Source organism: Rhea americana, unplaced genomic scaffold (genome assembly GCF_003343005.1).
Source record: "Rhea americana isolate MKP2758 unplaced genomic scaffold, rheAme1 scaffold_179, whole genome shotgun sequence".
NCBI classification, from domain to species: Eukaryota; Metazoa; Chordata; class Aves; order Rheiformes; family Rheidae; genus Rhea; species Rhea americana.
The window spans coordinates 97,370-112,078 of NW_028185916.1; the positions used below are offsets into that span (position 1 = coordinate 97,370).

The window sequence follows — 14,709 nt, forward strand, 5'->3', positions numbered from 1 at the left end:
GCAGCTTTTATTACTAGATAGTGGAATTTTGAAACAATCCTCTACATAATTTCACTCAGATTTGGACCAAACTATCAGTCCTAGAGTGACAGACTAACATCTGGAAAGTGTAAATAAGATCTCTCTTCTGTTCATGTTCTAGCTTCTGACTCACACTGAGCATGTTAAGTTGAAGATTGTGACGAAGATTTTGAATGGGTACGGCCAGTGTGCAAATGCTCCAGTTACCTTTGGAGTTCAGCGTTAGGAGTTCATTTTGGAGAAGTGATAGAATTTTTTCAAGAATGATGATGATAATCCTGTTCATAATATTTTCTTGGGGGAGTAAAGAGACAAGTTAGCAGGCCAAGGGAAGAGCAGACGTGAGAAGGTTAATATGTTGTATTTAACTCATTTCATGACTTGTAATGTTTTCAGAAATGGAGGCATGGTTATGGCATAGCTGACTGCAGTTTGGTCTCAATGAATGGTATCAGTGTATGAGATTTCGGTCTCTCAAATTCAGTTGAATTTTGCTATTGACATCTGAATGCAATGTTGCTTTAATGGATGGCAGGCATATTTCCTGGATACATTCAGTTTCTGCTGTTGCTTACCTCTAGAAAGTTTTATCAAAGACTTACAGTCTGATTGTTTTAATATGGAGTTTTTATGCATTTTTCTTTGAGCTTCTTTTCAAAATAGTCCTTTATAAGGGCTATCTCCTTCCACATTCCGATTCTCCTTCTGCAACACTCTTAAAATGGATCACGAGGCAGGCCTGTGCAGGCTGTCAGTAGGCTCTGAGCTTCACCCAGAAAGCTACTGAGGAATTGCCATGTCTTCCTTTCGATATGGTTTGGTGAAGTTGCTTTAAAGGGTACTCTTGTAGACGTATGTGTGAGTGTGTGTGTGTGTGTGTGTGTGTGTATATATATTATATATATATATATATATATGTATGTATGTATTATATATTTAATGACAAAATAGGATATTAAAACCAGATATAAACATTTTAGAAAAAAATCTAATTGCCAGATTTCATATATAGAACATTTCAAAAAAATGCCTTCTGATTCATAATATGCTATGAAATAGTTGTAAAATAACTAACCTTTAATAAAGAGGAATAAGAAGCATTGTTCAACAACAAATACTTCTGACACCAGATATCACASTATGTAACCTGTGTCTCAGTTCTGATGCTTAATCATTTTTAAACAGTGATGTAGTTTATGGAAGGAATCATTATTGTCTGAATTTGCGTGGCAAGAATGATTTTTTTTTTTTTTTTTGCATTTACTTGACAGTGTGATTACAATTTATTTTTCAAACAGCCACAGCAGCTAAAATGTTTGATATTTATTGCCATTTCTTAGTGACCCTGTATGGTCAGAAGTGCAACAGTTGTTGCCCGTGTTGTTTCCATCTATTGCAATGTCAGTGTGTTGTATGTGTTTAGCTGTTATTGTGTCTCAACTGTGTTCCTAGATAAGCCTTAAATCACACATAGCATAGTTAAAAGCATTACTTGCTGGTGTTAAATTTTGAATTTTCAGTTAACTTTYGAGAGAAAATTAGGAAATCTCATCTGATATTTTGATTGTTCAGATTTGGTATGTCTTCTGACAGAAAATAAGGGAGATAAAAGTTTGGCTTAGAAGAAATTACCATTCACTGGCAAAAAATGGAGAAGGTACTGTAAGGATATTCATTAAAGGGAGAGGAGAGTGATCTCTTGCATTATCACAGAGTGAAGTTAGAAGGGACTTTTAGAGATCATCTAATCCCCCTGCTCAATCAGGATCAGCTAGATCAGGCTGCCCAGGACCCTGTCCGGATAGCTTATGAGTATCTCCAACCTCTCTGGGCACCCGTCCCAGGGTTCAGTCACCCTCACAGTAAAAAAGCTTTTCCTTATGTGCAGATAGAATCACCTGTGTTTTGGTTTGTGACCATTGCCTCTCATCCTGTCACTGGGCAGCACTGAAAAGAGTGTGGTTCCACCTTTYTTACACTCTCTCAGCAGATATTCATACACATTGATAAGATTTTCCCTCGGTCTTCTCTTCTCCAGGCTGAACAGTCCGTTGCGCTCTCAGCCTCTACTCACATGAGAGATGTTCCAGGCCCTTAATCATTTCTGTGTCCCTTTGCTGGTCTTACTTCAATGTGTTTGTATCTCTCCTGTACTGGGGAGCCATTCTGGAAACATAATTAGGGTATCAAAGTGTCTTAAAATCACCTGTGCTATAAACTCTTTTCATCAAACCAAGAACAGCTCCCTCATAGAAAAGCTGCTTCTGACATCACCAGTGCTGGATCCGATGTCCCTGAGTGGGAAAGGGGGAATGAAGATACTGATGCAAGGCATAAAATGTGGGCGTATGTGGTGGCTCTGATTACACATCAGGAACAGCTGTATGATAGTGGAAATGGAACTTCCTTGTGTGAAGCAGTAAAATAATTGCAGTGCAACAGAATACAGTAGTATCTGAGTGGGGTGAGAGAACCTGTGTGGCAGAAAAAAATATGTCCAGTAATATCTGTAGAAAGTTATTGCGAGAATCTGAGTTACCATGCTGTTGAATATTAGGAACATGTAGGAGATACTTATCTCTTTTCCTCTGATGCTAATAGTCCCACATCCAACTGGCTGACTGAAGCAGAATTCTTTGTTTGCTGYAGCAGATAAAGGTGATGCTTGTGGGAAGAGGATAGGTGATCATGCTAGTGATTAGTATTGCTTCATCTGTGTGTTTTTGGAAAAGGTGGGTAGTTTTACATTCAACAAGACACTGATTCCCAACCTTCTCTGGTCATGGTTCTGCTTGTGAGGGAATTCATGCCTGCTGGACTTCAAATGCTAGTGTAAATCAGAGGTCATAGATTTGCTGTTGTTGGTATAAGCCATTGATTTTTCCATTGAGTTTGAAATAAACTCATAAACTGACATGTCTCTCAAATTGTTCATAGAGGGATTCTTACAGAAAGACTTGCTCCTACTAGATGTGCAGACAACAGCAGTCACACATAGGTATTTGTTCTTCTGTCCTCAATAACTAGAAGATTCATTGTTACTTCAGATGTAGCTAAAGTAATCCATATCTTCATAATCACTGAAGACATGATAATTACAATGTATATTATGCAGGCATATATCCTTCAGCAGTAAAAAAAAAAAAAAAAAAAGCTCAAGTGACTTAGCAGTGCAAACCTAGCTACTGGAAGACTGAGTGTCTAAGAACACATTTTGATGCTTAACACATTGCATAGTCCAGGGAACATCAGGAGAATAGAAATTCTCTCTTTTTATTGGCTCCAATACCTCCCTGCCTCCATCACTGAGCTAYCTTTAACAACTGTGTTTCTCCGGAACTGTAAATCCGCCTACCTCAGGGATGCAGTTCACTGGAGTGGGTGACAGGACTTTTTTGGCAACAATACTTCCTTGTGGGAGGAGAAAGAATGGTACAAAATTCACAGCATTCTCGGTGGCTTTCACACTGCTGCAATTAAAACTAGCAAATAAGCAAGGAGAAAGCCAGATGTGAAAACGAATAGGAGAGAGGAATGTGATTAAGGAGAAAGAAAATCAACTAAAAGAAATTAAATAAGAATTCTGATGATCTTTCCTAAAGAAAGGAAGAACATATAGCTGTTGTCTGAATGTAATTTTGACCACTATCTCTGAGGGGTGCTTGCTGTACTGCAAGCATCTGTATAGACAGATTGCCTGCCATCAACTAACAGCCCTGCAGAACTGCATGGATTTATCAGCTATTTGCCAAGAGCAGATTTGCCAACTGGCTCATGGTTGTATTATTTCTTAAGAGATTTTTCAGGTAATTTTTTGGTATTGTAAAATGTGTGGGCACTCTAATTTTTTTAAAAAATTACCTATGGCTGAATTGTCTCTACCTCTTCCTGTAGATTTTTATAAGCGTGCACACAGGTAGCAGCCATTTGACAACAGTGGTCAGCAGCTGATCAGCTAATGTAGTAACACTGTTTACTTTGGGAATCATCTATCCTCATGTGCTGAATAATGCCTTGGAGGTGTTTGACTTCCTCCATTGGTTATGTAGCTATGATGTATCTTGGCTTCCAGTCGGCTTTAATCTGAATGTCTAAAGTAACATATATTCCCATCTTTCTGTTTCTATGTTTATGTCACTAAATTCACGCACTCATCCTTTGGTGTTTCATTGTTTATGACAAATGTAATTAGAGAGGAGTATTAATTTGATGGAAATTACAATAAAATTGGAGAAGGGTTAAAGTGCTCTAAACTGTCATGCAATCTACTGCTTTTGAAGAAAATTCTAACTGTTGATACAGAAGCTGTCATTTCCTGCTGCTTTTACTCATGGCTCTGATTGGCCTAGACTGCRTCTCATACCTCTGTTTTGGGGTCATGATCCTATGACCATTCTAAATTTCGTCTGGACTTCTTGGTTTATGTCCAGCTCATTTTTAAGAAATTCATCATGTTTCAGACACTTCTGGCTCGTCTTGCTCATGTACTTGTTTGTTTGTTGGTAAAGAATCTGATCCAACAGGAATAAATCTCTGTGTGATTCACTCCACTTGAATTCCAAACATGACTGGGGTAACTCAGTGGTTGTCCAAATGTTGTATTATATAATTGTATAATTCTGACTCATATCTGTGTAGTGTGAAAAGAACAAAATAGTAGAAATAGGTGTGAAATGAATTTTAAGCCTGGTTGAATGCCATATGGGTTAAGAGCCCTAAAATGCTAAAAATGCGGGTGCTGAAATGGTGTGCAGTGATTCACTGTTAGATACCTCTTTTTCCCAGTTAACTGTAACTAAGCTCAAGTAATTTGCCCTATTTGCAAACAGATCATTATTAAGTTAAAGGACATTTTAGATGGTTGATCTTTCAGTTCCAAAGCTCTTTCCCTTTTTAGCTTTGGGAAAAAATCTCTTTTATCTTGAAACAAGTAGAGACTGAGGGGCCTGTTCAGCACACAGAGAACACTGAGATTTTTTCAGACAGAAAAAAACGTAAGTAGGAAAAAAAAAAAGTGTCACAATTTGCTGTCCAAATTTGAGGCCCTTAGTAACCTCATAGTAACAACATTCAAAATATGTGCTTAAGTTTTCTCCTCAATGCATGTGAAGTGTTGTGGCTAAGAATGAGATCCACAGAAAACAACCTACTGAATAGGGAGCTGCAGAAGATGGGTGACAGGAATATTTTTAAGGAGAAAAATGTATCTTAAATATTCACCTGCTTTGGCTGCTTTATGGCTTCTCACTTCATTTGTGATTCTGAGGCTAAGAGCCTAAGCTGAAATCTGAGAGGGGATTTCCAGAATGGGCGAGAGGAAAGAGAAGTTAGGAAGAGGTCCTCCCTTTATTTTGCAGATACTGTAAAGCATTTGACCAAGATGGTGTTATCAGAGGTAGAATGCTCTCTTGTGTTTTTGTGGACTTAAACCCTTATCTCTCATTTCCCCAAGGAGAGCCTTATTCATCAAGGTGTAAGGCATGATAGTGAGTTTGGAGGAGAATGGTCTGTCAGTCTTTCTGTACTGTTTTTGAACGGGTTCTTTAAACCTTCATGGAGCCCATGATAGCAGATAAGACACTCTCTAGTTGACATATGGGCCTGGGATCCAGCACTTCTTGGTTTGAAAAATCCTTTATTGTATGTTAAATGTGTAGTGTGTCTACTTTTTCTCATTGATCATCTAATCATTTAGGCTGTAGGGTTATTTCTTCTTCCTCTCTGTCCATGCAAAGCAGAGTAATTTGAGGAGGGRGGAGGGGATTAACAGTACTTGCCTCTTTTCCCAATCCGGAGTACCTTTTGCCTCATGGACCCTCCTTGCAAAGCAAGAGGGCTCGGACTTAGTGGGGACTCAGGGACCCAGATGGACATCTGTTTAAAGTTCAAAGCTCATACATCTTGATTAAACAATAAATTTGCATTGTTTTGTGTTTTGCTGTCGTATTAAACTGCAGATATTGCTTCTTGTTTTTGTGCAAATGTATTTAAAAATGTGACAATATACTGATCTAAATTACACTACAGTGTACACATTTCAAATACATGGAAGATGTGATGTTAACTTGTTGTTTACAGCCTGAAAGATACCATGTCCAGCTTAGTATCTTCAAAACCAATAATTGACAGGATAAACAGATGGCAGTTAAATATGAAAATAAAATGGAGACAGTTTGTCAGGTTGTTCATTTAAACAGTTTGTTCTGAGAAATTTGGAAGGTTTTATTTCTGTTTAAAATCATAAGAGAAAAGAAATAGCAAAATTTTTAACTTCATGTTACTCTGTATTGAATTATAATGCACTATATTTCCTATCTCTTTATTAAATCACAAAGAATTTCCAGAATTTGTATCCTAAATAACCACTAAAACTTCCGAAGTTGCTTTTAATTTACTAGCATATGTAGTGATCAGTTCCCTAAAAGTATATCTAAAGATATACATGCATGTAAGAAGTTTTCTCTGTTTACTTTTTTTTTTTTAATGATTATTGGGCTCAAACCAGTGTTTTGAAACTGCTACCAGTACTGAAAATACTACTCATCTAGAGAAATGTTTCTATCCATTGCAGATGGGGAAATGGAAAAACTTAAAAATCAGTCTTTTTGATTAGTATATGATTTTTATTTCTAGTAAMTTTTCTGTTAGGATATGCACAGCTGTGATGCAGCATCTTGCCAATTACCAAAGAAATTTTTGATTTGATGGCCCGAGTGCAAGAAATGAATAGTTTTTAGTTTCACTGGTTTGTGACATAACAGGTGCTAGAAACTGATCTCAAATTAGTGTGATTCTTACTATTTATGGACATTGCTAAGTATGTTGTTAAGATACATAAAACATATCTATGAATGTTAGATAGAATTATGCTCTGATAGAGAATTTCAACTCAGTGCAGAAGTGGAAGTGGACATTTAAATGAATTTCAGCTAATAAATGAAAGTTTACTAGGACTGAGTTGATTTATAGGAAGGCTGTTCTTTTTGTGGATAATACACAGTTTTAACAAAGACTTAGTTTCTGAAAACTCTGAATAGTTTTATCTTTTTAGAATGAGAATAACTGGTTTTTAGTACTGATAGAGAAAATGCAATAATATCAGATATTTTCTTTAATGTGGGGTTTCTTCTTTTAAATTCTTACCTTATACTGAAGGTAAGAAATAAAGTACTATCAAGCAGTGAAATATTGTTATTAAAATCTATATTACTTGTTCAATTACATGGACATAAGGCACTGTGTAAGATGTAAAAGAACAGTAGTTCATTAGGCRTTTTCTTTTGAATAGTCGGAATAAATTCTGATCCTTTATTTGAACAATGACATTAACAAATCTAAAAGCAAAACAGCAAGCACTGTTTTCAAAGATGGGATTATTAGAAAGTTAGTGAACCTCGACATATTGAATATATTCAGTGTTCTGAGAATCAGCCTAATAGTGCTGGTGTGTGGGCTCTGTTGTAATTAATAGATTTTTCTGTAACATTTGTTCATTTTTTTTTTTTTTTGCTCAAATACAATTTCTAGGAAGAACATCTTGATTTTACCTAAATTCTGAAAAATGGAGTCATATATCGTGTCAGTTGGGCAAACCTTGATATGCTTCAATAGGTCTCCCTCAATTCTCATTTAGGAAACACACGGAAGTATATTTCTGTGTGCTTAACAGGAAATCCCTCATGTTTATATGTATTTCTATGAATATACGTGAATTACATATTGTATGTATTCTGTATAAATCTAGTTGCCTAGTGTTTGATTTGAAGACTCCAGAGATTGCACAAACACATACTTGATTCAGATAGCAAAACTAGCAAAACTCTTTGCATGACTCTAGCTTTGATTTTACTACCAGATAGCTTGAAGTAGACAGGTCGACTGYATTGCTGCATGAGCCCTGTCCAGACTTCTTACCTTAGAGTAAAGCTATACAGTGCCAAGGATACTATATTGCGTTATTTCAAAAGGCAATATTTTGTCCTTAGTTTTGTTCAGAGTTTGTAGACAAGAGCAACAAAATACATGCATGTTCCTGCACTCTGACTTTCTGTGTGGAAAACATCTGTGGTACAATTGACTGCTTGGAAAAATGTACCTTGTATTACATCAAGACTTAGATGTTATAGATGTAGGTAGAAATAATATTGGTTAAGAAATACAATGTTTAACCCTGGAGCAATATCAAAATTTAAGTGTTTTATTGATGCATCCAAAACACAGGACAAGTTTAAGATAAGCAGGCAGTTATCAACATATGAAGAGCTGGCTTCATGAATATGTAATCTTTTAATCACTGTGTTTTCTAATGATGTTGTTTAATTTTAGCACAGCAGAAACTATTCACTTTATTACTTTTCATCCTTTTTCGATTTACAGACTGATGTAGAGAGTTGGGCCAGCCATGTGTTTTAGCCATTTGTGCTTGTGCAGCAAGTTTTTCCAGTGCTTTTAGAGAGCCAGTTTTCTCAGAGTTGTGCCATAACCAGTAAGGTGATAATAGTTTGCAGTGCGTTTAGAAATGAATTTAGTGGCATTTCTTTTCTCAGGATAGTCTAAGTGACAGAATGATGGAAGTAAACTCAGCTGTTTGTCATTGTTTTTGTCATTGCTGCCCACATTAGCAGAAACGCATCATGCTAGCTTGGAAGAAATTGATAAAAATGTCAACCTTGATAAGACCATTTCATGCTTTATTTCTAYGATTTTTTTTTTGAAATGCTACACAGACTTCTTCCCCCAAAGGAGAAGCGTGGCAACTGGTCCTTGTTGTATCTCTCTAGCATTTCTATGCACTAAGAAGCATTTCCCATTGGTGATAAAGAGCACTTGCTGCAATGTGCTAAGTCATCTCGGGACTCTTGGAGCAACTTGGCCAGCCCTGCACTACTTACTATGGTACTTCATTTTGTTTTTTAGCTGGGAAGTACCTTTGAGAAATGATGTAGTAACATCTATCAGACTGATCTGTGCATGGGTGTGGTAATTTGAAGTTTGCCTCACACCTATGTTTCTCTCAGTTTCCTTGCATGAAAATGCTCTGCTGTACAATTTTGTCTACACAGGATAACTTGAACTTCAATATTCTGAAATAGTTCAGCCAAATGAGGCTTCCATCTGAAGGGGTATTCAGTGAAAGCAGATGTTTTTGAAATTAAGTTGGTCTGGATTTTTCTCAGCTTATGTGAGAGACTTGACTATCTGGACAACAGATGATAATGTTTGCATTTAAGATTAAGATGCTTCTTGCTGCTTGTTAATAGTGATTTTATTTTGAATGTACATATAATTAAATAAATGATAAAGGAGAAAAATGAAAACAATTCATTACTTGCATAGATAGGGGCTTCTTGTATGTGCTATTAGATGAGTTTGAACCCGAGATCTTAGATTGTGCCCCTGGAGTTTTATTTTCTGCACAGAATGGCTGCTGTTGGGAACATGACAGTCATTCAAGTCTGATTTGCAAAACTTCATGATGGAGAGCAGTATATTGTTATGTAAAGGCATGGTTACTGGATTTGTTGGATAGATTTCGCATGTTTTGGAGWCAGATGTTGGGGCATATGAGATTTTCATTCCATTAACTTACGTTTATAATAAGAGGAACAATACTTGGTTCCCTCCTGTGAYCCTCCTGTGACCAAGATCTATTTAACAGTAGAGACAATGAAGTACATAGTAATATAAAAAACAGCGTCTAGAAATGTTTAACATAGCATCTCTGGCCTGCTTATGTCCAGTTAAGAGTATGATTGCCAAGGGAATTATTTCAGAATTAAATGAATCAGAAGAACAGAAAGGAAATAACATTCAGTGTCGAATTATTCTGTATGATCTGCAATAACTGCCTCTCATTTCAAACCTTGAAGGCAATAAAATTTTGCTAGTTCTGTTGCTAATACTTTTGATTTGCCAAATAACTAATTGAGTTTTAACTATTCCCCCCACCCCTGAGTGTTGGAATGTATTCTAAGGGAATCTATTTTGCAGGTCAAGCTTTAAAGGTATCAGCAGAGGAGTTTACCAGTGATCCCTGCTACCTACCCAAGAGGCAAGCTGTTGTCCAAGCAGCACGGTCTCTGCTTGCAGCTGTCACAAGGCTTCTTATTCTGGCAGACATGGTTGATGTGGCATACCTATTGGAACATTTAAGTGTGGTGAGTAAAATTGGACTTAAATGAAGCTCCCTTTAGCCAGAGAAGTGTCTACTAGTGGCTTCTCCTGCCTTGAATTTTCTTTTTGTTCTTGAGAGTTGCAGATCTTGTATGTGTAACGTTTTGGCAATTGGTAGAAGTGTAGATTCTAGACTAGATTTGTAGAATATACCCAAAATAAGTCTCCTACTTCTAAACTTAATAGATCTGATATGGGGAAGAARATTATTATCCCTAGGATTATATTTTAATTTCGTTTATTTCTAATTTTTTAGTTTCTTGCTTGAATTATTATATAGATATTTGTGCATGATACCATTTTTATCATTGTATTCAAGTCAGTTCATGTTAGATAGCAGCTGAAAAGCAAGGGAGGGGGTATGTGAGAAATGCCTCCAGGAACTCCCCAGCTCCAACCATATGTCCGTACCCTATAGCCAGAAAAAAATAAAAAGTCCTAATGCAGGCAARCCTTTAAAAGCTGGTCAACAGAAAATGTTCTTTTAAGACACTTGATTTTTTTTAACTCTAGAGAATAACGTGTTTTGGTAGTCTGTGTCATAACAGTGCTAAGTTCAGGTCATTTCTTTTCTCTGTCTCCCTTTATACAGAAGGGATGGCCTCATTATTCTGTTCCTGTATGAAAATAAGAAGTGGTTGTGCCACTTTTGCAGAATTAGACAACATCATGTTTCCTGTCTGCCTAAACTAAAATTTCTTCAATGTTAACAATAGTGTCCAATGTGAGCAGATTTTCTTGTCTCTGTTTAAATGTGTTTTTGTGGTCGCAGAGTTTTCTCTCTGACTGTTTGCTGCATTCAATTCAGAGTACGTCTTCACTGAGACGAGCAAGGAATTGTTTTATTTTTGTTTTCTTTTTTTCCTAGCATCTTCAGTAATGTGAGATAGACTGATAAAATATTCCAGGAYCTATTGACTTCTGAATGTTTCAGGGCAGAAATAGATAATCAGTGCGACCTTTCTTTGGGTAATGTTTTATACCACAGGGGGACATGCTGGCTTAAACGGAACCATTGTGAAGCAAGTCCATTTTGCTGAGGATAGGGGAATGAAAATTTGGCTCCAAGTAAGAGTAGGAAGAAATTTTGCTTTGTCCTATAGTATTTCATAATAATAATAATAAAAAAAGTTTTATAGGTTTTGGTGATTTGTTTGAAACATCCAACTGCTGGAAATGCAGCACAGGCTAAATGAACCACTGGCATGCAGAAGCTTCTATGTTGTTATATGCATATGAAATTTATCATCTGCAAAATGAGTGGCATATGTCTTTTGTAGTGTTTATAGGAATTTTTCTTGAATTATGTGATTTTTTTTTCCCGTCAGTAGCCCATTACATTTTTACAGAAGTATTTTCATAATTGTAGATGCAGCCTTTTAAAAGGCTTTCATTACATTTTACATATAAGACAATTAAAAATGGGTAGTTTTTTCTTACATTTTCAGTATTTCTCCCCAAACTGCCCACATAAGAAGGCTTAGCTTTGTCCTAGAAAAAGATAGTACATTTTCCACGTCTGTCTAGTCTCTGCCCTGGCTGTTGAACTTGCCAGTAATGTTACTAGCTGTAATGGTGTCTTTTAATGTTGACATCAATTAATTAGAAAATGGATTTAGAGTATAAAATAATTTCATAATGTGCTACTGAATGTCCTTCAAATTATAACAGCTTTTGTTCACTGCCAACTGAGCCAGACTGACATACAATTAAAATATTTATTGAGTCCTGACTTTGCTCTTTTCAAATTCCTTAACTTTAATTATTATAATTTAGAGCTCCCTTAGAATTCTGCTTTTCTTAAATGTGGACCTGCTCTAAGTAGTATTCACAGAATGGCTGCAGTATAGAAAATAGACCTTGTCTTTGTTTTATCGGCTTTGATGTTCTGAATGTTTGCAAGTTCATGTCACTTGAAAATACAATTATCTTTAAATAAACCTTTAGCAGTATATCTTTGGACTTGTTCTAAAATAAGAATGCTTGTGCCATTTTATCCTCTTCTTCACAAAGAGCTGAATGGTATAGCTGTTACTAATCATTTGAGAAGAGATGAGAAATTTCATTGCCTTTTATTTCCATAACTCTGAGCTCTGTAATTTTCATCAAATACAATCAAGAAGTTTAAAGGACTGAACTAATATTAACTCTAAAAATAAAAACAATTATAACCAATAAGTTATATAACTTATATTTATTTATTTATTTATTTATTTATTTCAATTAAAATAAATGAAATAGATGCTAACCAAGGAAGTTTCTTGTTTATATATAATACAAAAAAAAGAAAGAAAGTGGTCCAGCATTATCAAAAACTATTTGTAAAGTATTAATCTAATCTTATGCAACTAGAAAGTATTTTCTAGGGAGTTACCTATTTATGTATCTGTTATTTTCACAGCTACTCACTGAGGGATGCTGGAAGCTTTGTCTTGCTCATTTAGTAAAACTGGTTAATTACAACACTGCCATCCAAAATATTTTAGACCTGTTTTTTCTTGGATGAAAATAGGATCATGCAGGCAGTATTTCCACTCTTGCTTGGACTGACAGAATGCAGTCTTGGTCATTAAACTTTAATTTCATTCTGTAATCATGGAGTAAATATAGAAAGGAAACTGACAATGTGACTAGCTGTCATATAAATCCTCTAACATTGTTATCTGTTGCATCTGTCATACTAAGTATATCAAGGAAAAAAAAAAAGAATCCCCAAATATCTCCTTCCAGTTCATGTGGTCTATAACAGAGTGTTATCTTTTCTGTTCATTTTGTTTAGATTTGAGACTGTTTTGACTTCTCTTTTATAGTAATATTTTATTATTTAGAATATAATGCTGAATCAAACAAATATTTTGTGATGAAAATATTGAAATGCAGTATTTTAACTAGAAATGTCAGGTCAGTTTGGTTAGAAGAATTTTATAAACCTGGCAGGAATTCCACTCCACATAAAATATTATCCAAAAACATACTATTGTGAATAACCAGCTGCATCAGGAAAATAACTGAATTTAACTTGAATTTCAAAATCTAGTAAGATGAAAGAGAATTTCAGTTTTTTCTTCATTCTGTAGACTCTTCACCCAACAAAGTAAATATCAAATAATGCACATTAGAAGTTAGCCACAGCATCAGTGGCTGACGATATTCTGGCATTGTAAGTTTATAGCTGTTCATGGAATTTGCAGCCTTACAGCAGACATGATGGTGCAGTGCAAACAGTAAGCTCATTTTAATTTGTGCTGACTAAGAAAATAAAGTATATCACATTGACAAGGGAAGTTTTTTTTTTTTTTTTTTTTTAAAAAAAACAACTTAAATCTTTTTTAAAATGGAAGAGTTTAAAAAAACAGCTATCTAGCTGATCTCCCATGCTTATTGCAGGTTTGAAGTCTCTAATCATAAAACTAAGTTGTGAGAAATGTAGTCAAGGAAAAGGACCATCTTGTGAACTGCATTCTTTCGTTCAGAGCTGTGTTATCAGCCTTACTCGTTATGATAKGTGACGTACAATATTATTTAAGTGAATTAACAGACTAATGGAATTGCTTGAATTTATTGATYGGAAGAGAAAAGCGAGAAGGTAACAAGTTCTGAGAATTTCATTCAGATAGCATTGACAGYGTGTCTTTCTCTAATCTGTTTCAGATTGTGCTGAACCAACATGTTTTATCTATCTTTTTTCCCCCTCACTGTCCTGTTTCTAGATTTACAGTTTAAGTCTTCCTATTTTTCGTAACTCCTCCGTAGACAGTGATCATTACAAAACCCTTAGAGTTACTTTAAGTTCTTGCCRGAAAAAAAAAGTGAGAATGGCTACAGATAAGAAGCAATTTAGAATTTGGGCCTCTGTGGGCATCATGCTGTCTGTTCCTGCTTTCCCTGCAGAGTATACATCAGCATTAAATTACTTCTGAGCAGGAGAATGGTTCATGTGACAGTACGGTTACCTAAAAGAAAAGAGGTAAGTCATGTCAGGCTTACCTGTGGTTCAGGTTTAGGTATTCAGTTTGACTTTGCTCTGACTAGAATTTAGTGACTTGCTCTCTCCACATTCCCTTCTGACTTTTTTGATGCTGTGGTATTATGCAGTATAAGAATAAATAAATAAGTTGGCTAGCCTGGAGTACAAGTGCAGGTTGCAAAACTCAGAATGTTCACAATTTTCCCATTGACTTCAGCGGGCATGGGTCATGCCTGTTTTAAGAGAAGTCTCTGAAAATAAGAGATATTAAAAGGTTTACAGGATTGTTTGAGAGAGGATTTTTGTTTTCCCCTTTAATTCATGTGCTTTATTTTCTGATCAGCCAGCAGAAAGGGATTCTTGCTGCTGTTCTGAGGTCAGTATATGCCTTGTGGAATGCATGGATTTTGTGATTTAGGATTTAGTGTTTTCATCGCACTCTGCAAATTCCGTAGCAGCCTTTATTGTGCAGTAAGTGACAGAAGAAAAGCAGCTCTTAACAGTTACTTAAAGAACTGGATTTTTCAAAGTGAACATCCTCTCTAGTG

At 35.8% G+C, this 14,709-nt stretch overlaps 1 protein-coding gene across 3 annotated transcripts in view; it reads left to right on the forward strand.

The window, feature by feature from the left end:
- The window catches only part of CTNNA3 (catenin alpha 3), a 446,797-nt gene that overhangs the window by 22,724 nt on the left and 409,364 nt on the right, over positions 1–14,709 (forward strand). For all 3 annotated transcript variants that reach the window (XM_085301619.1, XM_085301618.1, XM_085301620.1), the window contains exon 4: positions 10,012–10,178. In XM_085301619.1, coding sequence (XP_085157745.1) covers positions 10,012–10,178 — 167 coding nt within the window. The remainder of the gene's footprint in view (positions 1–10,011; positions 10,179–14,709) is intronic.